The following is a 25,917-nucleotide window of genomic DNA, read 5'->3' on the forward strand; positions in this document are numbered from 1 at the left end:
CAGGTGGAGCAACATCAAGTACAAAGGCCTCGAAGCAAGAGGCCAGTGTATCTGGAATGAGGGAGCAAGTGTACAGTAGAGAATGAAGTCTGAGAGAGAAGGGATGAGTGGGAGCTAGCTCAGAAGGGCCTTTGGAGTACAGTGAATAAGGTGGGAAGCCAATTAAATGGTCTAAGAAGGGGAGTGACAGGATTCCTCTAATGCTTTAGAAGGATCCTCTTGGCTGCTGTGTTGATAACTGTCTATAGGAAGGCAGAGGTGGAAGCAAGGAGACCTGATAGGAGCCAATTACAATGTTCTTGGTGAGAGATGGTAGTTTAGAGCAGGGAGGTGGCAGTGGGGAATTACTGGTAATTGGTTAGATGCTGAATAAATTTTAAGGCATTTCCCTCTAGATTAGATGTAGGGTATGAGAGAAAATGGAGTCAAAACTAACACCAAGGTTTTTGGCCTTAGCAACTGGAAGAATAGAATTCCATTTGCTGAAATAAAGACTGGGAGAGGATCAAGAGTTGATTTTTGGATATGGCAGATTTTCCCATTAGACATCCAAGTGGAGATATCAAATAGCCAGTTGGGTATACAAGTCTGGAGGTCAGAGGAAAAGCTTGGGCTGGGATGTAAAGCAGGGAGTCATCATATGGTATTTAGAGCCATAAGACCAGATTGAGGTGGAGGAAAGAAATAGAATAGCAGCAGTCAGTGAATTAGGAGGAAAAGAGAGAGCCAAAACATTGTTTTGAAAAGGAGAGAGTGATGGATTATATCAAATGCTGCTAGTAGGTCACATAAGATAATAACAATTGGATTTAACAATGTAAAGGTCCATCATAATCATGACAGGAATAATGTAACTGGAGTGGGTTAAGAGAGAAAAGGAAGAAACAAGAGACAAGTTTAGGCAACTTTTTCAAGAAGCTTTGTAGTAAAAGGGGACTGAGGTATAGAATTAGAAAAAAATGAGATTTAATCAGAATAGGGGTTTAGCCAAAATAGGGATTTTGAAGTCAGAGAAAGGAAAGAGAATTGATAGTGTATGCAAAACGTGATTATAACAATATAAGATTAAAATAGGTATTTCTTTAGTAAGTGAGTTTGAGCACCTTGTTACATGTTTATTTGTCGGTCATATTTGTGTGTGTGTGAATTCTCTTTGCATATTCTTATTGGGAGGTTCATCTTTTTCTCATGGATATTTAAGAGTTCTCTGTATAATAAAGAAACCAGCCTTTGGGAACATGTATCGCAAATATTTTCAGTTTGTCATTTGTGTTGACTTGAATTTTTTCTATGAACAGTTCTGAGTTTTGTGTCATGATTATAACAGCCCTCCTTATTCCAAGACTGTAAGGGAATTTGCCTATATTTTCTTCTATTACTTTGATGATTCCATTTTTTAATTAAAATCTTTGATTCATGTATATCTCATTTTGGTTAAAGCTATGAGGTAGAAATCTGATTAGCAAGACTACCAGCCATATGTTTGAGGGATCTACTTCTGCATTCTGTTCAAGTCCATTGTCTGCCTATTCCAGTACGAGTATAAATTTGTTTCTGTTTCTATAGCTTCAAGATACATTTTCTGTCTGGTATGGCTAGTCTTTGTTCTCCTACCACCACCATTACTATTATTTTTCTGAATTTCTTGAATATTGTTATGGGGTTTTTTCCCCCAGAAAATAATACTAACAATATGTATTGAGCACTTATGTGCAATACTATATTAGTATTTTTACATATATAATTATTTTCATCATTGTGACAACCCTACTAGGGACATGATTTATCCCCATTCTAGAAGTGAGGGAACTGAGCCATGAGAAGATTAAGAAATCTGCCCAAAGGCAACCTGGCCAGTGAGTGGTGAAGCTGCAGTTGGAACGACAGTCTCATACCAGAGATCGTGCTCCTACATCTCCTTATAAATTATAGAATCATTTGGTCTAAATCACTTATATTTAGCATCTAAAATGTCATTTAAGTATTTAGATCAGAATTACATTGAATTTATAGATTATTTTTGGTAGAATTAACATCTTTACAGTGTGAAATCATTCTATCTCAGACATGGGATTTCTCTTCATTTATTCAAATCATCTTTTATGGCCCTCAATAGAGTGCTATAGTTTTCTTCGTAAGGTCCTCCATGTTTCTTTTTTTTTTTGTCTTCATATGTTAGTTTTTGAGTTGCTATTATTAATAGATTATTCTGTTTTTTAGTAAGTTATTGTTGGTTTATTGATTTTTCTTGTTAAATTCATGATTAGTGTCATTTACCAAATTTTCTAATTGCTAATAGCTTTTTCAGTGATTTTTCTTAAATTTTTCAGACACATCATCATGTCACCTATAAGTAATAATTTTGCCTTCTCTTTTTCAATATTTGTGCTCTTTTCCTTTTAAAAATTAGCTTGTTCTTTTAAAATGTAAATAATGACATTAAACATATTTATCTTATAATTGCCTCTGATGCATAATTATCACAATACTGACTTCAGTTTTATATTTATGAAAAGAGTATTAATCAGCAAGGAATAGTAAATTTTATCAAATGCCTTCTAGTGTCTATAGAAATTGTATTGTTTCTACTTTACTGTATTAATCTAACAAGCTCATACATTTCCTACTGTTGAATAATGCTTTCTTAATTTTTTAATGTACTACAATTTTTCCATCAATGATCACTAGTCAGACTGAGTTTATGAGTGTGTGTGTAGTGGGTGGGGGGAGGTTTGTGTGTTCTTGCTGAGATTTTAGTTAACTGTTGTTATCCTGGCTTCAAAGAAAGAATTTTGGCTCTTCTCTCGCAAAAGCAACAGAATTATCAGTCCTTTGAAGATGTGAAGGAATTCACCTGGGAAAACATCTGGCATTTTTGGAGTGGTTAACTATTTGATATCTTACTAAGTTAATTCTGTGATCTACCTTTGCTATCTCTAATATAATTTTATAACTCCTATAAAATAATAAATAATATAATCATTTACATATTCCTAGAAAGTTATTTCATCCAGGTTTTTAAGCTTATTTGCTTAGATTTGTACTTTTTTGGCTTAGTAATTTCTGTGTTCAAATTTTAAATTCCATCTTCACACTTAGATTTTGTCATACTGCCTGAATTCCATAAGTAACAAGTCATATAAATTAAAAAGCATCCTTTTTATAAATGGAGATTGTACCTATAAAGGAAAGACTAGATATTGATAGTTTCACGTGAATTATTTTAGTCCTGTACTTTTCTTCACACACACAAAAAGACCACCTGTTCCTGGGACTAAATTCAGTTTAGTCGGCTAAGAACTCTGCTGTTTAACTGTTTCATCTACCTCTTTGTGAACTGTAGGAACCATGACTGAAACGAGCTCAGTGAGTGAGTGGGAGTTTTTATAAGTCAAGGTAAGGGGAGCATAATTTTTGAATGGCTTTTGTTGGAGGCACAGAGACAGGGGACCTATGGAGAATGGGAGAAAAGCCAGAATAAGACCTGGGAAAGCACCAAAGACAAAGAAATCACTATGAATACTTAGTGATTTTGTGTAATGAGAGAGGGGAGAAAATAAAAACTAGGATTCTATACATGATGGCAACCCTTGCCCCTGCGTTTGCCTATCAGTTTTCATTCTATTATTAGCTTGTATCTGAAGGCTTTAAAAACCACCAACCCTTGCAGGGGCAAATTTCAGAATCCTTGACTTTCATTGAAATTATGTTTTTAAAATTATTTTGAAAATGTAAAAAGAGTCTATGATTATTGTTCAATTTAATAGGCACCCTAGATTAAGAAAGATTTTACCTAGAGAAGGATTAAAAATCTTCCCCCAAAGTTTGCTGAACCATTAGTATTTATTAAAACCTAACATGTTCATAGTGCTTAGGGCACACTAAAATCATTATCATGCCTACTTTTAAGAGTTAAATTACAATTAGGTAATAAACACATTGCACATTTATTATATTACTTATATGTTACATTATATATGCATTTTATTACATCATAACCTTTATTATACAGTAAAATACATACAGATAGTAAGTTGGTCATATCTATAAATTAGGTCAAAAGCCAGATTAACAAATATTTACGGTATGTCCTGGATGTAGTATTTATGAACAACATAAGCTCCTCTTTTCCAGAATAATGCTATTTGCAGAAATTTTCCCTAATCCTGTGAATTGTCAAGTGACTCCTCCTTTCCATTTCATGTGCTAGCTTACCAGTTCTTTGGTTATTACTGCAATTTTCTCTTCATTTTCCTGAGTCATCAGCAACATTTAAGTATACTGACTGACTTCTTCATTGAGAACAAAAGAAGTGTGACCCCAGATTCAATTCAATAAATTCTGTACCTTCTATGTGAAAGGCAGTAGGCCAGGGACTCCCTTCAGAATTAGAAAAATATATTAAGTGATGTTGTTTTTGTTCCAACTAATGTTAAAGACTAGTGGAAATACTTGCTCATTGTCGCCACTTTATCTTTATATTCCATAGCATTTATGCCTAAACTGTGATGGTGTCAACATAGTGCTAACATATGTGAAATACTCCACTACTTAATCTAACTGTAGTCCATTACTCTAGAAAACATGACTCAAAGTATATCTGTCTAGGTGTTTATCAAATTATGATAGTAGGTTAGTCTGCTTTCTATGGAACAATTTGTTAGCAGCAGTCTTCTAGTTTTTGAGGATCAATCTTATGTCTTTTCCCAAGAGATGTTGTCTTTCTTTTCTACCGTCCAGAAGTGTGTTTGGGGATTTAGAAGGAATGAATGGGATGGTGCTAGGCATCTATTAGTGTGGCATGTAAGCAGAACCTCTGCCTCTAAAAAGAAAAAAGCCTTTGTGAACCTGAAACTGTGTTGAGATGTGGCCTCTCAGCCTGTGGCTTTCATCAACACATGCCACAGTTATCACCTGAGAGGAAGGGAAGACCTGAGAGTTAAATCTGTCCCTCCTCCTCTTCCCTTCCGTCCATCACTACCTGGGCCTAACCTGGTGTTCAGAGCTACAGTAAACCATGTATAATGGGGTTCTTTCTTTAGAAAGCATTTACATGATCTTGCTCCTAACAACTGAAGCTGAGATTGTTGCTCTCTTTTTTCAACCATATTCATTTAATTTATCTAATTCTCTATTATAATTGATATTACTTGAGAAACAGATGTTTATATGGGAGTTTAATTAGTACAGTTGATACAGTGCTATATGCAATCAAATGCTAAACATAATGTTATGTAAAGGTCTTTTAGAGGTTTATTGACTAGACTGATGATATTATCCTATGCTATACTGTGTCTTATATTAATATGAGATTCTAATGGTTTAAAATTCTTCAGTCATTTGACAAATGTGTTTAGTGGCATATTGTTAAGTATGGAATTTCCAGGCCCCAGAATAGGCTAGATACAAAAATACAAGTTTAAGAATATTTATCATTGGTCAGGAGGCTTTATACATAATAATTAAAGCATATGGGCTCTGGAATCAGGCAGGCCGGGATTTGAGTCCACTCTACAACTTACTAGCTACATAACCTCAGAAAGGTTACTGAGGTTAGGGGAAAAATTAGAAAAACTTCTCTTTTTCTTTTGTCCAGAAAAGGTGGATATATTTTGAAGTATATGCTTTTAAGAATTACCTGCTTCTTAGGAATTGTAAAAATTCAGGGAGGTGATGACAAGGACAATGATAATAGTAGTAGTAAGTAAATATGACTAGCCATCTTCACTATGTGTCAGACACTGAGCTAAGCACAATACAATTTTTTATTAAGGTATCATTGATATACAGTCTTATGAAGATTTCACATGAGCAACATTGTGGTTACAACATTCACCCATATTATCAAGTTACCCCTCACCCCACTGCAGTCACTGTCCATCAGCATGGTAAGATGCTATAGAGTCACTACTTGTCTTCTCTGTGCTGTACTGCCTTCCTTGTGACCCCCTACATTATGTGTGCTAATCATAATGCCCCTTAATCCCCTTCTCTCTCCCAACCCACCCTCCCCATCCCCTTCCCTTTGGTAGCTGCTAGTCCCTTCCTGGAGTCTGTGAGTCTGCTGCTGTTTTGTTCCTTCAGTTTTCCTTTGTTCTTATGCTCCACAGATGAGTGAAATCATTTGGTAGTACTTCTCTTTCTCTGCCTGGCTTATTTCACTGAGCATAATACCCTCAGGCTCCATCCATGTTGTTGCCAGTGGTAGGATTTGTTTTCTTCTTATGGCTGAATAATATTCCATTGTGTATATGTACCACATCTTCTTTATCCATTCATCTACCGATGGACACTTCCATGTCTTGGCTATTGTAAATAGTGCTGCAATATACATAGGGGTAGTAAGCACAATACATTTGAAATCATTAGATCCTCACAATCATCTTAGGCAGTGGGTACTGTTATACCAACATTAAGTGTTAGCAACTAATAGCCCAACAAGAATGACCACCAAGAAGTCAGTGTGTTCTTAAGGACTTTCTAGTGACAATGAGAAGGCATTGAAAATGTTACCATTTTTCTATTGAATCCTTTAAGTTCATATTGTGTATTGTAAATTTTATTTAAAGATACTTTAAATGTGCACCTTTTCTGTTTTCCTTTATCTTTGCTTTCTTGAAATTTTATTTTAATTAAAACTGAGAACCAAGAGGTGATGATCACTTGTTTTATTAAGAACTACCACTCTTTACACAAACAATATTTTGTTATATTTAGCCAAAGGCTAAACAGCATAAAGGTGTATGGAGGTATATGGACAGACAGCTGAGGTAAGTGACACTGTCACTGGCTATTGGAATTTCTCAGGGGTCTACATCCTTCTCTGTACTTTTGGTGCAGGGGTTCTGTTTTTTAAATTCGTTCTGGAAATCCACAAAAGAATAGAATCAAAAACTCAGGGAAACTTGCCTATTTAAGTTTCAATAATCAATATAAGCAATTTTCAGTGCTTTTTCTCTCAGCTAAGTGACTATGAAGCAGAAAACTGAGAAACTGGAAAATAGATTTTGGTCTTTTTACCTTTTAGCCAGTATTACCACTCTTAGCTTAGTGGGTTTTTTTTTTTTTAATTTCTTCAGGTTTTATACCACACATTCAAAACTTTCTTTGGGAAGAGTCACAATATAACTATAAAATATATGCAGTATTTGTGTTTTGAGTATTTGATCTATAAGCTCCCATACCACAATGGCAGCTTATATTAGGGGACAAGAAGGAGTTTTGCCAGTAGAAAGTGACAGGTCTTCTCAAAGAGTGTTTGGGGCTATGGTTGACCCAGGCAGAATAAAATACCTGCAGCTCAGGGTAAAAAGAACTTAGTGAAAACTATGAAACATTCAAGCAAATACTTGAATCATATAGAATATATGTCTTAAAGACTAATTATTGGAAATTTTCCAAGCCCAAAATAAATATAAATCATTACATCTACAAACTAGGGTTAGCCAAACAACCTATGGTTAAGAAATTAATAATGATTTAATAAACTACATACAGAATTATATCATTAAAAGGCAGGAATATCCTCAATATAAAACCACGGCCAACTGAAGATACTAAAGAGGCACTAAAACCTCCTTTCTCAAAATGAGAGGAATTTCAGCTCTCTTTGTGTGACCAAGCATAGTGAGAGCATTTCATTTCAGTGAGCTGAACTTCACATGGTGGCCAGATCTACTGGAATAGATAATCAATTAATCCTCAGTAAATACTAGCTGTGTTTTAATTTTAACTTATGGCATATAAATAACTTATATACCATACCAACTTTAAATGACTTTAGAAGTCATTTAGTAGATTACTAATGAGAAGCCCTTGAAAGTAAATATCAAAGTTAATAGCCTTGTGCATCATCGGCCAATAAAATTCCTCATTCAGAACATACATATTTTTCCATTTTATTTTCATTTAAAAGTTGATCAGGAAACCTTGTTCCAACTTGGACAAACCTTTGAGAATCATTCCCTTTATCCATAGGCACAATTTCACAATTTACTCTGCTCATCATGTGGCTGGAGCATGTTTTCATATCTATCTACTAAGTAAGTTTTCCCTCTGACTTAGCAATTTTACTCATAATAATATATCTGACAAATGTAATTAAGGAATAGCCAATTATATTTTTAAAAGAAAATTTATTATGACATTGTTACTAATGCTTAAATACTCGTAACAAACTAAATTTTATTAATAGGTGGTTGGTTAAAATATATCTGTAAAAGGAAATGCTGTGTAACCATCCAGAGGAAAATGAGGATGCTTCACTTGTACAGTATGGAAAAAATTTCCAAGATGTGTTATTAAGTGGCAAAACAGTATAATGTGATCCTGTATGTTTGTATTTAAGTATACATACATATGTTCATCTGTAATACTTATATTAAATATATGTAAATAAGTGAGGTCTGTGTTGTAATTAGATAGGATAAGGTATATAAAATGACAGTATCATGCTACCTAGTACATAAATTAACTAATAAAATTTGCTATTATCTTTAGAGAGTGAGTCAAGGAAGGAAAATCTGGAGGTGGAGGCTTTTAGTAATCTTACAGGTTTCATACTGTCTGAATTTTTTTACAATGAACATATATTATTTTTATAATACAATTAGAGAGAAAATGGGTTGTTCTTCGGAAAAAAATCTGGAAAAAATGTATCCAACCTAAAATGTTAATGATATAACAAGAGTTGATATTTTTCTTCTGACACAAGATGTTGAAGATTCCTAATGTGGGTAAAATGGGAACTCGGGTACTCTTTTGAACAGAGGGAGTCATCCCAAGGTCTATAAAAGCAGTTTTGGAGATTTGTGATTATTTGTTCTCACTGTGACATAGACATCTGTATCTCCTGATTGTGTGTCTTCCTTCATGTTCTCAGGTGTGTGTGTGTGTGTGTGTGTGTGTGTGTGTGTGTGTGTGTGTGTGTGTATTTATAAGGGAATGGGGATATGAACAGGCATATCATTTAAGCATTTTGGTGATTATCTTCTTTCAAGAATGACTGAAAACTTAAGAAAGAAATGGAAAGAATAACTGGAAGTGATTATTGCTTAATTATCTAAGCATAGCAAAACTTTCTTTTTCTCCCTTCATCTCAGTCTTATCTTAGCATGTATGAATCATGGCAAATAGTTGAAAAAGGGTATTCCAGTGACCACCCAATGAAGTACTAAATAATTTATACAATCATTATTTAAAGTATTGAATATACTATATTACTTGTTTTAGAGAGTTTTCCTCTCAACTATTACTCAAGGTTCTATGAGCTGTAGTCATTCAAAGTACTTATATATCTTTCTAATATGCTGATATTAAATTTTACTGATATTTATTAAAAATATGGAAATGGTACCCATTTGAAAACTTTTGAATATCAGTTATCTTTTCCAGAAGTACAGACTTACATAACCAGCACTCCTTAAATCATGCCCTACTTATGTAAAAATTTGGCTGAATTGGTTGATTCTTTCTAAAGTCAGTGTGCAATATGAAATGCATGGGCCTAATTTACAACTTGAAAGTACTTTTGCTATGGTAAATTTGATGACATACTGCTATTTTATTAGGAGAGATGATCTCTTTTCTTTAATTGAAATGCATTAAAGATTTGAATCCCTAATTGTACATAAGCAGTATCATATAGAATAAGCTTACTATGCTTAGAGAGGATGTTTAGTGTTTAAGAAGGCAGGGTATGAATGGAACCAGGCTGCTGTGGTTCAAATCCTGGCCATGCTGCTTCCCAGCTGTGTGATCTTGGACAAGTTGCATACCTTCTCCGTGTTTTGGTTTCCACTTCTGTTAAACAGGGATATGGTAGTAGATGATAGGTAGATACTCTGTTTCATATGGTTGCTGTAAGGTTGTTGTAAGAATTAGATGAGTTACTATTTATAGAACACTTGTGCAATACAATAAGTATTCAGTAAGTATAGCTGCTATTATTTGCCATTTTGGCCATCTAGCATCTAGTTAGTGCAGTTATGTGTGCGTGTGTGTGTGTGTGTTGTCAAATTAGTTATTTACATATTATGTGTAAAAGAAAATATTGTTGAATCATAATCTGTTTTAAGGACTTTTTAAAATTTCTTTTTGCTGAGGTACAAAAACTTATTTTTACACTAGTTAGTTTTGACTATTTGTATCTTGTTTATATTACAGTTACAAATTATAATACTGTGGTAGAAGCAAATTCAGATTCAGATGATGAAGACAAACTCCATATTGTGGAAGAAGAAAGTATTACAGATGCTGCAGACTGCGAAGGGGGTGTGCCGGAGGATGACCTGCCAACAGACCAGACAGTGTTGCCAGGGAGCAGCGATGGGGAAGGGAAGGCTAAGAGCTGCTGGGAGGATGCTGGTGAGTTAAGGTTTATTTGTAATAGTCTGTTCTATTGATGCTGTTTTTAAAAATACATTAGCTGTAAAATAAATTCAATGAAAAGTTTGAAATGAACTGTAAATTTTTTTGTCCATTAATCAATAGAAAGTATCCTTCTACTTACCAAAACATAGATGAAGCAAATAATAACCATTTCTGACCATTTGTATGATGCATATATTGAATTTTAGTAGTTTTTTAAACCAGAATTAAGATTTCCATATACTGTTGATATAATTGAACCTACTTTTAATTTTATATTGTGACTTCAACTGAAGAATCTACTTAGAAACCAACAAATTATATTTTGGTACAATAAATCAATAACATAATTCAGTGTGCAAAACTCCCCAAAACAGATAAATGATGAGAGTATTTTTAGTGTTTGTAAGCCTCTCTTTCTCTCCATATATATGTGTGTGTGTGTGTACTAGAACATATATATGTACTGTGATTCTTTCACTTGATTTAAAATTTTTACTCAAGTAAAATTTGTACTTTCTTAAGTAACCATGGTCAGCTGGAAAGAGCAGTGAAAGTAAAGAGCTCCCCTTCCTGCCCTTCCAGGGACTAAACATGAAATGTTTCACCTTCTTCCTCACCTGTTAAATGAGGAAATTGGACTAGAATCTTTTCTTCCACCTCTAAAATTCCTCTTTTCTCCTCCTCCTAATAAACTAATTAAATTATTTAGCCTGCCTTGCCAGGATTTAAGCACAGTGGTATAAAAACAGAAGGATGTTGAAGCGGCAGGATTATAAATTAGAGGGATTGGGGATCAGAAATAGGAACATTAGCAAAGGAAAGGAGGAGCATGCAAACAATCAAATTCAAGGAGAGTCAGAGGAGAAGCTGCCTAGCAAGAGTTCAAATTCAGAGAGGTTATCCAAATAAGATATCAAAACTAGACAATCTGGGCAGATGAGTCAGGGTATGCAGGTCAGAGAATCTGGATGACCGAATATGGGAGCTTAGATAAAAGTCTAGTAGTAGCCACAGGAGAATAGTAGTTAAGATTTCTAAAATAGGGCAAATTTTATTCTAACAAAGAATTTTTGAAATCACATAATCATCCCCTTCATTTTATAGCACTGTTCATTTGTCCATTCAGCAAACTGCAGGAATGCGGTTGCAAACTTGAATAAAACTATCTCTGTGTGAAAAGTGCTTATAGCTTAACAGGTGAGGCACAAATTCATTGTAGTCTGATATAGGCTGTAAACCTAGAATTATGTGGAAACGTTGAAGAGGAACATCCAAGTCAGAGAGAGAAGTCCTAGAAGAGTTTCTGAGTGAAACAGAACTGGTTTGAGTTACAAAGATCCAATAGGGGTTAATTAGGCAAAGAAGAGGTAATAAAAGGTACTTCAAACAAAACAATCAACATGCATGAAACCACAGAGGTTTGAATAAGCAGTGTTTGCAGAAAACAAAGTTAGAAAAGTAAACAAGGGAAAGACTATCAAGGACTCTGTGTGCTAAGTCAAGGAATTTGAAACTTATCCTGGAAGCTTTGAAAACATCATTGATACATACCTTAGGAATACGTCTGGTAGCAATATGGAAAAAGATTGTTCAGACTAACTTTCTCACTGAAAATAATGATGCTAGATTTAAAAATAAATAAATATTCTTGAATGCTTTAAAGAGCTAACTAGGTAGACATTGATAGATCAAAATCTAAGGAAAGACAGGAAGGAACCCATAGAGGTAAGCAGAGCACACCATAGGAGATTCTTTGGCCTTGAGGACATGTGCCTAACCAAGGTAATGTAAGATGTGGTTTTCAGGCCTCTGACAAGAAACAAAACCTAGGACTGCCAAAGAGCTTAATAGCAGATCCTCCCCTAGTCTGGATTACATCTTGACTATGTGATGAACTAAAAAATTCTCTACCATCCCTACCATCCCCAGGAGTTAGCAAGCAGAGGAGCCTTGGCTAGGGATGGGGGGAATGGAGGATTGTCTCTCCCGTGAAAAGTAGTAACCACATGCTGACTTGTAATTTTACAGTTTAAATTCAGATATTGTATAGCCTGAGAAACCTCAAGCCACAACTGGATTTAAAGAGGAACTCTTGCTAATCAATACATATTATAAAATAACCATTTGTCATGTTTAAAGAAAAAAATAGACAAACTGAAATTATCTGCTCTGAGTGAATAAAATATAACCAACAGATTTTAACAAGAACCAAATGAACTTCTAAAATGAAAAAATAGGATAATAGAAATTCAAATTTAAAGGATGGGTTTAACAGTAAAGTAAACAGAGTTGAAGAAAGAATTAATGAATTAGATGATGGGGGAAATTATACTAAATACATCTCAGAAAGACAAAGATAGAAAAATACAAAAACAGGATAGGAGACATGATAGATGGAATGAGCAGGTCCAATACATGTCTTAATTCTAGGAGAAGAGAGATTAGGGAAGCAGTTATATTTGGAGAGGTAATGGCTGAGATTTTTTCAGAATTTATGAAGGACAGCAGACCACAGACTAAAGAAGACCAATAAATTTCCAGAAGGATAAATAGATCTACCTCCTGTCGCATTATGTTAAAATTGCAGAACATCCAAGACAAAAAGAAAACTCTTAAAAGTAAATTTTTAAAAACCAGATTATGTTTGAGAGATTGGCATTTAGATAGGCTGTTGAATTCTCAGTAACAACAACGGAAGCCAGACATAGTAAAAAGATGTCTGCCAACACAGAGTTCTATACTTAGCAAAACTATCTTTTAAAAAAGGTGAAATAAGGTAACAATTTCAGTCAAGTTTCAGGCAATAAAACACAAAATTTGTTGTAAGTAGACCCTTACTAAAGCACATTTTAAAGGATAGATTTTAGGTGTAAGGTGAAGTTCTGAGATGTAAGAAGAACAGAGAAAATGGCAAATATATGGTAAAGATAGATAGACACATATTATTTCCCATGAAAATACTAACAGAAAAGTGGGCATGGCTAAATTAACTTCAGTTGATACCATCTTTAAGGCTAAAATGTTTTAGATAATATCACTTTATAATGATGAAAGATTAAACTCACTAATAAAATATTATTTTAAATGTGTTTGTACTTAATAACAAAGCCTCAAAAATAAATGAAGAAAAAATTAGCAATCTACACAATCTACAAGGAACAAGTCTACAATCATCATGGGAGATTTAACACATCTCAGTCATAGAATAATCACAGAAATGATTATAATAACACAAGGATGTAGAATATTTGAAAATATGCATAAGATATGAAGACAATGTACTTAGTATTGCAAAATAAATATTTTTCAAGTCAGAGAAGGACAGAAACTATGATTTTACTTTTATCTGGAATCTAAAAAACAAAACAAAATAAACAAACAAAATAAAACTCAGATACACAGAATAGATTGGCACTTGTCAGAGGGGCAGGGAGTTGGGGGAAAGTGAAATGAGTGAAAATGATCAAGAGATACAAACTTCCAGTTATAAAATAAATAATTCATGGGGATACAAGGTACAGCTTGGGGACTACAGTCAATAATATTGTAGTCCAAAGTTGAAAGTTGCTAAGAAAGAAAATGTTTAGAGTTCTCATTACAAGAAAAATAATGTAAATTTGTATGGTGAGAGATGGTAAATAGACTTAATGTGGTGATCATTTCACTATGTGTACAAATGTCAAATCATCACTTTGTACTACTGCAACATATAATATTGTATCTCATTATACTTCAGTAAATAAGAAGATGGGGAAAAAATGCAGTCTCTTTGTTAAAGTAAGAAATGTAAAGAAGCACCAAATGGAAAATTTAGAACTGAAAAATACAATAACTAAAATTTTAAATGCAATACACTCAGTAGCAGTATGGAAGGACAGAGGAAAGAATCAGTGAGAAGAATAGAATGTATCCAATATGTCAACAGAAGGAAAATAGACTGAAAAAAAAGAACACAGTCTAAGCACCCTGTTTGGATGTAATGTTTATATCATCAGAATTACAGGAGTGATGAAAGGATTATTCAAAGAAATAATGGATGAAAATTTCCAATATTTAGCTGAAGACATAAACCTATACCCCAAGAGGATAAACTCAAAGAAATAATGCTAAGACATATTATAGTCAAACTCCTAAAAAATAAAGACCAAAATCTTGAAAGCAGCTAGAGAGAAGCAATAAGTACTTTACATGTAGGAGGAAACATTTTGGATGACAGCAGTTTCTTTTAAGAAGCCATGGAGGCCAGCTGGAAATGGGGCACTTCTCAACTGCTGAAGGCAAGGAATTGTCAACCTAGAATTCTATATCCAGAGAAAATATCCTTCAAGAATAAAGAAGAAATCAGGACATTTCAAATGAAGGAACACTAAGTGAGTTTATGCCCAGCAAACCTACCCTGTATGAATGGCTAAAATAATCACTCTAAATGAAAAGGAAAGGATGAAAGGAGTCTTCTAACATCAGGAAGGAAAAAAGAACAGTGGAAAAGAGTAAAAATATGGTTACATTCAGTAGAATTTCCTTCTAGAGTTTTCTCAACTATATATGATGGTGAAGCAGAAAATACTAGTAAGTGTGGGTAGATAAAACCAATGAAATGTGTAGTAAATATCAGTACTTTCTAATCTGTATTTCTAATCTGCAAGCTACCTTAAAAGGTTGTATTTGAGCAAATTTTGTGGTCAAGTTGATAACCAAGTCATAGGTTATTTAGAATTATACATGAATTCCTCCCTTAACATAACTACTTTCACTTGAGCCATTATTGGTCAACATTCATTATATTATAAAAAACATTCTCAGACACTGAAAATAAAACATCTATAAAGAAAAAAAACATATCCATTTGAAGATACATTCCTTTCATAAACGAACTACATTTCTGAACCTGTATAAAACTAGGCTTTCCCTCACCTAATTAAAAAATAAATAAAGGTTTTTGTGTGTCACACCATGATCAAAACAATCTTGCCTGACCAAGTAGAACAAACCAGTAAACACAAAACTATGTACCTTTGATAAACAATTTTGAACAAAGTAGAAAATCAGTATCAGCCACTGAAAACCACAAATCAAGATAATTCTGGCATTCCACCAGTTAAAAAATATCCTTTCCCATTGCTGAAGTTTAAAATGTGCCCAGTAGGTTTACAACACTGTCCAGTGATGCAAGGCAACCAAGATATCTTGCTAGAATCCTTGCTAGGATTTCAGAATCCTCAGTAAATTAATTTAAATTCATGAATATCAAAGTTAGTAACTCTTACTAGTTCATTTAGCTAGTTACCAGTAAGTGGTCCTTAGTCATGTGCATTTGAATGAAAATTTATGTAATGGGACTAAAGATCCAAACAATGATCCTTGTGCCTGAATTTGAAAAACGGGTCCTTCAAATTGCACATGATTGACCAAACCAACCTGATCCTGAAGCAAAAACGGAGTTACCACAAGAGCAGCTTGCTCTAAGGGGCGGTCAGCCTCCTTAGCAGAGAGCCACTGTACTCACAGTTACTTTCAGGTTTGGTTCTTCCGTGAGACCTGTCTGCACTACTGTTCTTATGTTATTTGGGTGTCCTATTAATAAACAGCTACTCCATATAAAAAAAGCAAGGGAAAAAGCTGTATGATGTCTAGATCATATCACTATTACAACTTCAAGAAGACATAAATATGTAAACTTTCCTGCTATTGGAAAAAGACTAGCAAGGTTTTGCTTGCTTAGAAATTAGAGTAGCTGCAACTTGAGTTTTCAGAAAGAAGTTTAGAAGGCAGATTATTGCTCAGTGAAGAGTTTCCTGTATAGTTACTTGAAGATGAGCAAGAAATAATGAAGCAAAGGCCCTTTACAAATGTAGAGCTAAAGGAAGCCACACCATCTGTGCCAATTTGTTATTTTAAAGACTTCTAAGAAAAAGAGGAAATAATAAAAAAGAAAGTGATTGATGACATTTAGCTTCACTGGAGACCAGCACATGAAACTAATACTCACATATCTGTACCATAGTATAAATCCAAGGTCTGAAGTGTGTTTGAAAATATAATATGCTGTCAAAATGATAATTATGTAAGAATCACCTTTAAAAAAACTATTCTTATCTGTGATTGAAATCTTAAGTTAGGATCTAGTTCTTAGAAGAAAGATTATATAGAAGAAGCAGTATTTTTGTTGTAGGTATTAAATAAACCAGGACATGTTCACTTTTAAAATTAAACAAAATTTCTGGGTTAGTTAAGTCTTATTGTCTTAAAATACTATCAACTTGAACTTTTCTTTGTAGGGAAGATAGTACAATCTGGCTGTGTTCCAGCATATCTGTTCTCATCTTACAGGGTCTTCTTGTGGTTCAGCCAAAATACTCTGACACTTGTGTCAGTTAAACGTTTTAAAATACATACTCTTAACTTTCTGAAACACCTGTTTATAGGCCCTTCATACTTTTTGTTTTTACAAAGTATATAAAACTAATCTGATAATATAAAATATTGTTCAGTATGTTGTTTCCAAATATTTTGAAATTGAGTTTGAAGATCCCAAATAATAGTGAATCAAACATTTTTCTGACTTGAAGTTTTTAAAACTCCATAGAAATTTACATGTTTACAAAAATGCCAAGATAATGAAAACTTCTTTAAAAATATTTAAAATTCTGATCCTATAGTCCATTGCAATAAGGTTTTCTTGGGAACAAGTTAAAATACTGTAAGTAATCTATGCAAAGCATGCATTAATCACTATATAACTCAACACTGAACCAAATTATAGTCATCTCACTTTAACCTATTCTTTGGAACCTTTTCAACCAAAGGTAGTGTGTAATGCAGGAAAGGCGCAGGACATGGTCTCTAGTCTTCACTGTACCACTATGTCTCTTGAGTTCCACTTTTGAATCTGTAAAATAAAAAGACTAGTCCAGGTGACTACGGAGGTATATTTTAGCTCTACTTATAAGGGGATCAAATTCCATTTGCACTAAGTATACAACACTAATATTTAAGTACCTCTAAATATCTAACTTTCAAAAGGCAGCTAATCAAGGAATTTGGGCTTTCCCCACAATGCCAAACCTCAGTTGTACACTCCGCCCACTTTAAAATCACAAAGAAATTTGCTACCCAGAGTACAGTGTGTACAGTTCTTTTTGTTGTTAGACTTATATATTCAAAATGCTGTTTTTCAAAGTTACTTAGTTTATTTTTTGTCTTCCCTACCCCCTTCAATATGTTACATAATTAATTTATAATACAGTTAGATTCATTTGTTATGGTTTGTATTTCATTTTTCATTCTCTCTGTCTGCTGAGTGATTTAAATTATTTTTTATATGTATGGGAAACATTGCCAGGGTTATATATGCAAGTTATAACGAAAAGGCATACTCAGAAAAGCATCATCTCCCATGTCTATTACCCTGCCCCCATTTTCCCTCAAATTAATAAATTTTTTTCTCACAGACACAGAGATATGTTATTTTAATACTACTTTATATATATATATATATATATATATATATATATATATATATATATACTGGATATATAAGTACATATATTGAGGATAATGAGACACAGATTTCTCACTGTCAGAGAAAAAAAGTTACAGATCAGGGAAAGGAAGAAGGCTAGAATAAATACCATGGTGTTCTGTCAGAAGGGTGAACTCATGTTTCTCAATATATAAAGACAGACAGATACAAAAATGTAGATGGGGGTGATGTGCAGGTGTTCATGTGTATGCATGTATTTCCTAGCTCTGTCCACGGGGAAGACAAGGGAACAATGACCCTGCAGCAATGAGAGTACCTAGTACCCAGATATGGGATTCAAATACCTTCTGCAATAAGAAGGTGCCAAGGCCTCTTGCATAAATGGCTGATTCTGGAACAGACATACGGAAAATATAAACTAAACCTTAAACAGTAAGAAAGTGCTAAAAAAAAAATGATGAAGGCCAAATCTGGACTTTTCTATTCAGGTCTAGATTGGGTTTTGAGAGACATGCCTCTTTTCTTAAAAGAAAGGAAAGGCTGACACAGTAAATGAACAGTTGCAATTCCAACTTTTGCATAATGACAAAGTAAAATAATACTGAGCTAGTGTACCTGTAAAGGCCTGGCACTAACTGCTGCCCCATACATTCTTTCTTTTCATTCTTATAACAGTTCTGTGACATAGATATTTGTACCACTATAAGTAAGGAAACTGAGGCCCAAGAAAGTTGAATAGCTTGCCAAGATGACACATTAACTATGGAAAGCCAAGATTCAAACATAAGTCTTTTTGACTCCAAAGCATGCTATTCTTTTCTTTTATGTATAGAACAGAGAAATATGTATACATTGACTATAACACCCATATGTGAAGTGTATATAAAGAGCAATAAGGAGGTCATTTCTTCAAATTTTCAGTGCCTACCCATGTAGAACTTTTGTGACATTTCTATTGGGACTGAACTCCTCTATTTCATACACCCCGTTCTAATTAACTTAAGACTTCCAAATTTTAATTTAATTTTAAATTTCTATTTTTGTATTTTATATTTTTTATATTTATATTTATATTTCATTTTTATATTTATGAGTTGAAAGGCTCAAAGCTCTTATTTTCATAGGCAAGTTATATGCCCTTTAGATTGTAAACATCTTAAGAGCAGTTACTGTGTCATGTACTCCTTTTGAATTTCCCACAGCCTCCAAGCTAGGATCTGGTAATTGCTAGATGACTAATGGTTTTCAGATTCATAGTATCTGGTAAAATTAAAACAGCAAAAAAGAAATAATATTGAACTTTACCTAGCAATCTTCTTAGCCAGCAGATAGCTGTTGTGCTCATTCTGCTCCTTGATCTAAAATTACTTAACCACTTGATTGATTTTTCTATTGCTGCCATAACAAATTACCACAATGTTTAATGGGTAAAACAGCCCAAAGTTATGATCTTATAGCCCTGTGGGTCATGAGTCCATCACAGATCTCACTGGCTGAAATCTGAATGTTGACAGAGCTGCGTCTCTTTCTGGAGATCCTAGGAAAGGATTGAATTCCTTGCTTATTTTGGTGTACGCAAAATTCAGTTCCTTTGGTTGTGAGACCAAGGACCCTGCAGAACAGTTCTATCACCAGAGAGCTCCCTGGTGCTGTGCCTACTTAGTCACACTGCCCACTGCAAAATCCTGCAACCACGATCTGTCCTCTGCACTAGTTCTGTCTTTTTGAGAAGGTCGTATAAGATGAAATCATACAGTATGAAACATTTGCATCTGGCTTCTTTCACACAGCCTGCCTTTGAGATTCATTCAGGTTGTCTCACGTATCAACAGTTTGACACTTTTTTTGATAACTAGTATTCCATCATACAGATATTCCAGTTTGTTTATCCATTTACCCATTGAAGGACATTAGGAGATTATGAATAAAGCTTCTATAAATATTAGTGTATTTTTTTGTGAATATGTTTTTCAGTTCTCTGGGGTAAATACCTAGAAGTGTTACTGTCAAGTAATGTTAAATGTATGTTTGATATTTTAAGAAAATGCCAAACCATTTTCCAGAATGGCTGTGTCATCCCACCAGTAGTGCATAAAAGATCCAGTTTCTGCACGTTCTCAAAAAGTATTTTATTTTATCAGTTATTTTTTACTTCAGCCATTCTAATAGGTGTGTTTTTATAATAGGATTGTTTTCATTTGCATTTCCCTAGTGGCTAGTGAAGTGAAACATCTTTCCATGTGCTTACTTGCCATCTGTATGTCCTCTTCAGTGAAGTGTCTGTTCATGTTTTCTGTGCCTTTTCTAATCGGAGTATTGTTTTATTACTATTAACTTCTCAGTGTTCCTTGCAGTTGTAGGAAATATTCCCTCCAAGTCCATAGCTTGTCTTTTCATTCTCTTATCCTAGTCTGTCAGAGAGAAAAAGTTTTAGATTTCAATGAGGTCCACTTCATCAGTTTTTCCTTTTACAGACTTTGCTTTGGTATCATGTCCAAAAACACTTTGCTTAAGCCCAGATCACCAGAATTTTCTCCTTTGTGTCCTTCACTTTTTGTTAGATCTATGATCCATTTCGAGTTAAATTTTTTATAAGGTATAAGGTTAAGATGAGGTTCATTTTTTGGGTGTGGATATCCAATTGTTCCAACACGGTTTAAAAGAATATCCTTTCTCTACTGAGTTACCTTTGCACCTTTGTCAAGAATTAATTGTCCCTATTTGTGAGGGTCCATTTATCTGTCCCTTTGTCAATACCACATCATCTTGATTACTATAATTATATAGCAAGTCTTAAAATTGGATGGTGTTATTCCTCCAAATTTTATTTTTTTATAACTGCTTTGACTATTACAGTTCCTTTGCTTTCCATGTGAATTACAGAATAATCTTATTCTATTTTAAAAACCTGGTGAGATTTTGATTTAAAATGTATTAAGTCTATAGATCAATATAGGGACAACTAACATGTTTATTATGTTAAGGAGTCTTCTAATTAATAAATGTGGTATATCTCCCCAATCATTGAGATCTTTGATTTTTTTCTGTGTGTTTCTGAGAAAACCTGTCTTTAATTTTTTCCAGCTTTATTGATATATTCAACATGTTACATTGCGTAAGTTTAAGACATACAGTGTGATGATTTAATATACTTTTATGTTATAAAATGATTACCACCATAATGTTAATTAGCATCCATTATCTCATTTTTTGGTGTGTGGGGAAACGTTTAAGATCTACTTTCTTAGAACTGTCAACTATACAATACAATATTGCTAAATACATTCACTATGCCATACATTAGTTTCCTGGAACTTATTCATCTCATAACTGGAATTTGTAACCTTGGACCATCATCTCCAATTTCCCCCACCACACAGCCCCTGGCAACCACCAGTCTACTTTGTTTCTGAGTTCAGCTTTGTAAAATTCTGCATGTAAGTGAGATCATACAGTATTTGTCTTTCTCTGGCTTAAATCAGGGTTCATCCATGCTGTTGCAAATGGCAGGATTTGCTCTTTTTTGTAGTTGAATACTATTCCATTATTCCACTTTATACATACACACACACCATAACTTCTTCATCCATTCATCCATCAACAGACACGTTGGTTGTTTGCAAGTCTAGGCTGTTGTAAATAATGCTTCAGTGGACATGGGAGTGCAGCTGTTTCTTTGAGATGATCATTTATTTTCCTTCAGATATGTACTAGAAGTGAAATTGCTAGATCATATGGTAGTCCTATTTTCAATTTTTTTGAAGACCTCCACATTGCTTTCCAGAGTGGCTACACCAATTTATGTCCCCACCAAGAGTGCATGAGAGTTCCCTCTTCTCCGCTTCCTCGTCAGCACTTGTAATCTCTCATCATTTTGATAATAGTCCTTCTGACAGTTGTGATGTGATACCTCATTGTGGTTATGATTTGCATTTGCCTGATGATAAGTGATACTGAGAACCTTTTCAGGTACATGTTAACCATTTGCATGTCTTCTTTGGGAAAAATGTTCAATTCCTTTGCCCATTCTTAAATCAGATTATTTGTTTTTTGCTTTCAAGTTGTATGATTTCCTCATATATTTTGAATATTAACCCCTTTTCAGATAAATGGGTTGCAGATATTTTCTCCCATTCTATAGGTTGCCCTTTCATCTTACTGATTCTTTTGCTCTGCAGAAGCTTTTTAGTTTGATGTAGTCCCATTTGTTTATTTTTGTTTTTGTTACTTGTGTATTTTTGTTTTTGTTACTTGTGTGTTTGGTAACATATCAGAAAAAATCCATAGCCAAGACCAATGTCAAGGAGATTCTCCCTGTTTTCTTCCAGGATTTTTACAGCTTCATGTCTTGCATTGAAGTCTTTAATCCAAAGTCCAATTTCTTTCTTTTGAATATCATGAATTTGTATGAATATTACATGTGAATATCAAATTTTGCATGTGAATATCCAGTTTTCCAGCACCATTTGTTGAAGAGACCATCTTTTCCCCATTGAGTGTTCTTGGCTTCTTTGTCAAATATTAGTTGATTATGATGCATGGGTTTATTTCTGAGCTCTTGATTCTTTTCTTAGTCTCTGTGCCTATTTTTATGCCAGTACTATATACTGTTTTGATTACTATAGCTTTGTAATACAGCTTGAAATCAGGAATAGGCCCATTTCAAATTTTTTAAATTTATGTGTGTAGAGATGTTCCCTTATAAGACTGTTTTAAGGAAAATAGCTAACAGTTACATAGCATGTATTGTGTACCAGGTATAGTACTAAGCACATACTATATTAATTAACTTAATCCTTACAGCAACCCTAAGAGGTACTATTATTATCCTCCAAATTTGTATTATGTAAACTGATTATGTATGTGTCACAGAGTTCTTAGTGGACATACAAAATTTTTTTCATTTTAAGTATAAGTAGTTGCAATGACCTAATTTCTGGCATATTAAAAATATTGATATTTTTAACATCACTCTTATATGTGAAATCTATAGCAATTTGATACCTACTCTTACTCATTTTTTTTTAAGTTAGTAAACTCTTAAGAGTCAGAAATATTCATAATGTTTAGTCCTTGAACTCATAGTATCCTTTATTGTCCTTTCAATATCTGTTGGCTCCTAAGTGATATTCCCTTTTCATATCTGATATTAGTAGTTTGTGGCTTCCCTCTTTTTGTCAGTATTAATAAAGTTTTGTAAATTTTGTTGATGTTTTCAAAGACCCAGCTTTCTAATTCATTGGATTTTTTTCTATTTTTCTGTTCTTAGTTTTATTGATTTCTGCTCTTTATCGCTACCTTCCTTCTGCTTTCTCTGGATTTATTTTGCTCCTCATTTCTATTTTTTAACCCAAAATTTTAAAATTTTATTGAGACCTTCTTTTATAACATAAGCATTTAATATTACAAACTATTCCTGGGGTGGAGAGGAGGGGAGGGTGAGTGTATAAAAGTCAGCTAGGGAGCCCTGTGGTGACAGAATTGTTCTGTGTCTTGACTGTATCAGTGCTAACCCCTTGCAACCACTAGTCTGTTCTCCATTTCTATCATTTTATTTCAAGAATGTTATACAAATGGAATCATATGGTATTGACAATAAATTATTGAAGCTTATAGGAGAGAAAATGTTATGTACAAGGAGATTGGTTTACTCCTTTACTCCTATTGCATTTCCTAAACTAGAAGTTAAGATCAGAACACATGAAGGGGAATGCTGCTTGAAAACTACATAGCTGTTCCAGTACACCCTCACGCTGGTCCAGGACGAAGCAGGGGGGAGCCTGCTTCTGGGAAGCACTCTGTAGGGAAAGAAGAGTGTTCCCGTCACAGGCCAGCATTAGGATCTTTTCTGTTTTGATTAGGCAACATTGTTTAGTTGTCCAGCCAGAATTGTAGCCCTAGTAATGAGGGATAGAATGTAATTTCCAGTTTTTAAATTGTGGTAAATAAGTCTGGAACCAGATTCCAAGGTATGTTACATGCTCATCCAAGGAGCCTACATTTTATCCCAAGCAGAAGTGAAGGAATGAAGAAGTAAATAAATAAGTTAATTGGATTGCAGACAGTATTTAAATTAGCTATAATAGTGACTAAAACTAGAAAAATTAGTAATGCCCAAAATACCATTTTAATCTTAATACTGATGTCATCTTCCATCCTAGTAAGTAGCAACTCTGGCTGTTTTTTTCATTTGAGAAGAATTAAAGGGATAGGTACACAATAATAAATAACTTTATTACTGTATTATAGTTACCCAATTGTCATACTGTTTATTATTTTAGTTTCAGTAGAAGCTGTGGAGAAAGAAAGAGAAAAGGATGTTAGAGATTTTCAAGCACACACTGTTGTTTATCCCATGATACTGCAAACACTTTGCTAGGGGTTTTTTAATTATCATTTTGCTGATGGCAAGTATGAAATTAGAATTTGAAATGAGAATTCTTAAGCAGAAGTTAATCTCATCATTGTATACTTTAGACAGTGTTTTTTCTCATCTAAAGAGGTATATGCATATTTAACTATTTTTCTACTTAGTATCATCTTTAAGTACTAATATAAGACTTAATGAGTAAAGAAACTTTCCTGAATAAATCCACCAGCTAATCCAAGACACTTAAAGAAAAACTTGGTTGCATATGAGCAAAGATGTTACTTGATTAGTGCTCTACTTCTCAATTCAATTATCAAACTTAGGGGAAATCTAAATCAAGATTTTTGACTGACATATTCAATGGAATTTGATTGAGGTACAGATACCTACATGTTTTGGTATGACTTTATGAGTATTCTGATCGTAATTATGATATATACTCTGTTACTAGTTTTTTAAAAAGCAGTTTTAACTCTTCCACATCTTCCATATATGCACATTTTCTTAATAAACTATTATAATAAATAAAATGTACCTGAATACAAAACATTTTCTGCTTGCTAAAATAATATGCATATTTACTCTGTCTTATTCTGTATAGAATACTGTAGTCAGTCTACTATAAACATATAAGTGGCAGAGGAAGATAATTGGCACCCAAGTGTTCATCAGCACTATTATTATGTATAACTATTATTCATTATTAATTATTATTATTATTTATTACTATCAGTAGCTAGAATAATGACTAGAGGGAAAGGAAACACAGTGAAAATTGGTCCAGTCTTCCTTCTAGTTGTCTGGTCCTTCCTCATACAGGGAAGGGTATAGTGGAAAGTAGGACCATTCACATTCAGAACTATTCATACCTGCATGCAAATTCTACTTATACCACCTAATAGCTGCATGTCCTTTTGCAAGTTATTTAACCTCCTCAATCCTCAGTCTTTTTAGGATTGGGTTTTTTTAAACTTATAAAATAGGTAGTTATAAAGGCTAAAGTAAGTAAGTTTATAAAGCATCCAGCATAGTGCCTAAAACGTACAAATCTGTGTTACGGGAAGCAATGAAAAAAGAACACTACTACCTAGAGATAGGGGTCTTCTCCTTAAAAAAAATGTTAAAATCCTAAAATCCCAGTATGCTTATAATCCTGATTTATGAATAATTGAAGAATTATATATAAATCTTCACAAATTTTGCTTCTTTAAGATATCTTTGTGAGTTTAAACAGTCTGCTTTATTTACAGCTTTACACTTCAAGGATACATTACTGTAGTTACAAAAGGAAAAAAATCCAAATTAAATATAATCTAAAAGTTTCCTTTTCAGAAAATGTTTGTGACACATGGATCTGTTTTAATCCTGTGTTCTTTGATTTTAGCAGGAAAGAAAGGAAAAGAAATCCTGGGGCCTGAAGCTCAGGCAGATGAAGTGGGATGTACAGGTACTTTCTTGACATTTATTTCTTTCTGATGTCTTTGAACTAGGTCTTTGTGTCATTAGTTTTTAAACTTTTGCATTTGTGAGTCCTGAATTTAGTCTATTTCTTCCTCTTTTGCCCTCCTTAAATGTTTAAGTGCATAGGCATATGAGTCAGTGTATGAAAACTTAGAAGTTTATATTCTTTAAATACAGTATAAGCTTACATATCCATATAATACAGCAGAATTTTCCTTTCTATAAGGATAAC

The 25,917-nt window shown here is 33.7% G+C and overlaps 1 protein-coding gene across 4 annotated transcripts in view; it reads left to right on the top strand.

Annotated features, from left to right (window-relative positions):
- ZEB1 (zinc finger E-box binding homeobox 1) overlaps positions 1-25,917 on the top strand; it is a 180,041-nt gene that overhangs the window by 126,778 nt on the left and 27,346 nt on the right. For 3 of the 4 annotated variants that reach the window (XM_036912228.2, XM_057498351.1, XM_057498352.1), the window contains exons 2-3: positions 10,165-10,365; positions 25,609-25,671. In XM_036912228.2, coding sequence (XP_036768123.2) covers positions 10,165-10,365; positions 25,609-25,671 — 264 coding nt within the window. The remainder of the gene's footprint in view (positions 1-10,164; positions 10,366-25,608; positions 25,672-25,917) is intronic. The other variant, XM_036912229.2, reaches the window with a different exon arrangement.

Source organism: Manis pentadactyla, chromosome 3, assembly GCF_030020395.1.
Source record: "Manis pentadactyla isolate mManPen7 chromosome 3, mManPen7.hap1, whole genome shotgun sequence".
Taxonomy (NCBI): Eukaryota; Metazoa; Chordata; class Mammalia; order Pholidota; family Manidae; genus Manis; species Manis pentadactyla.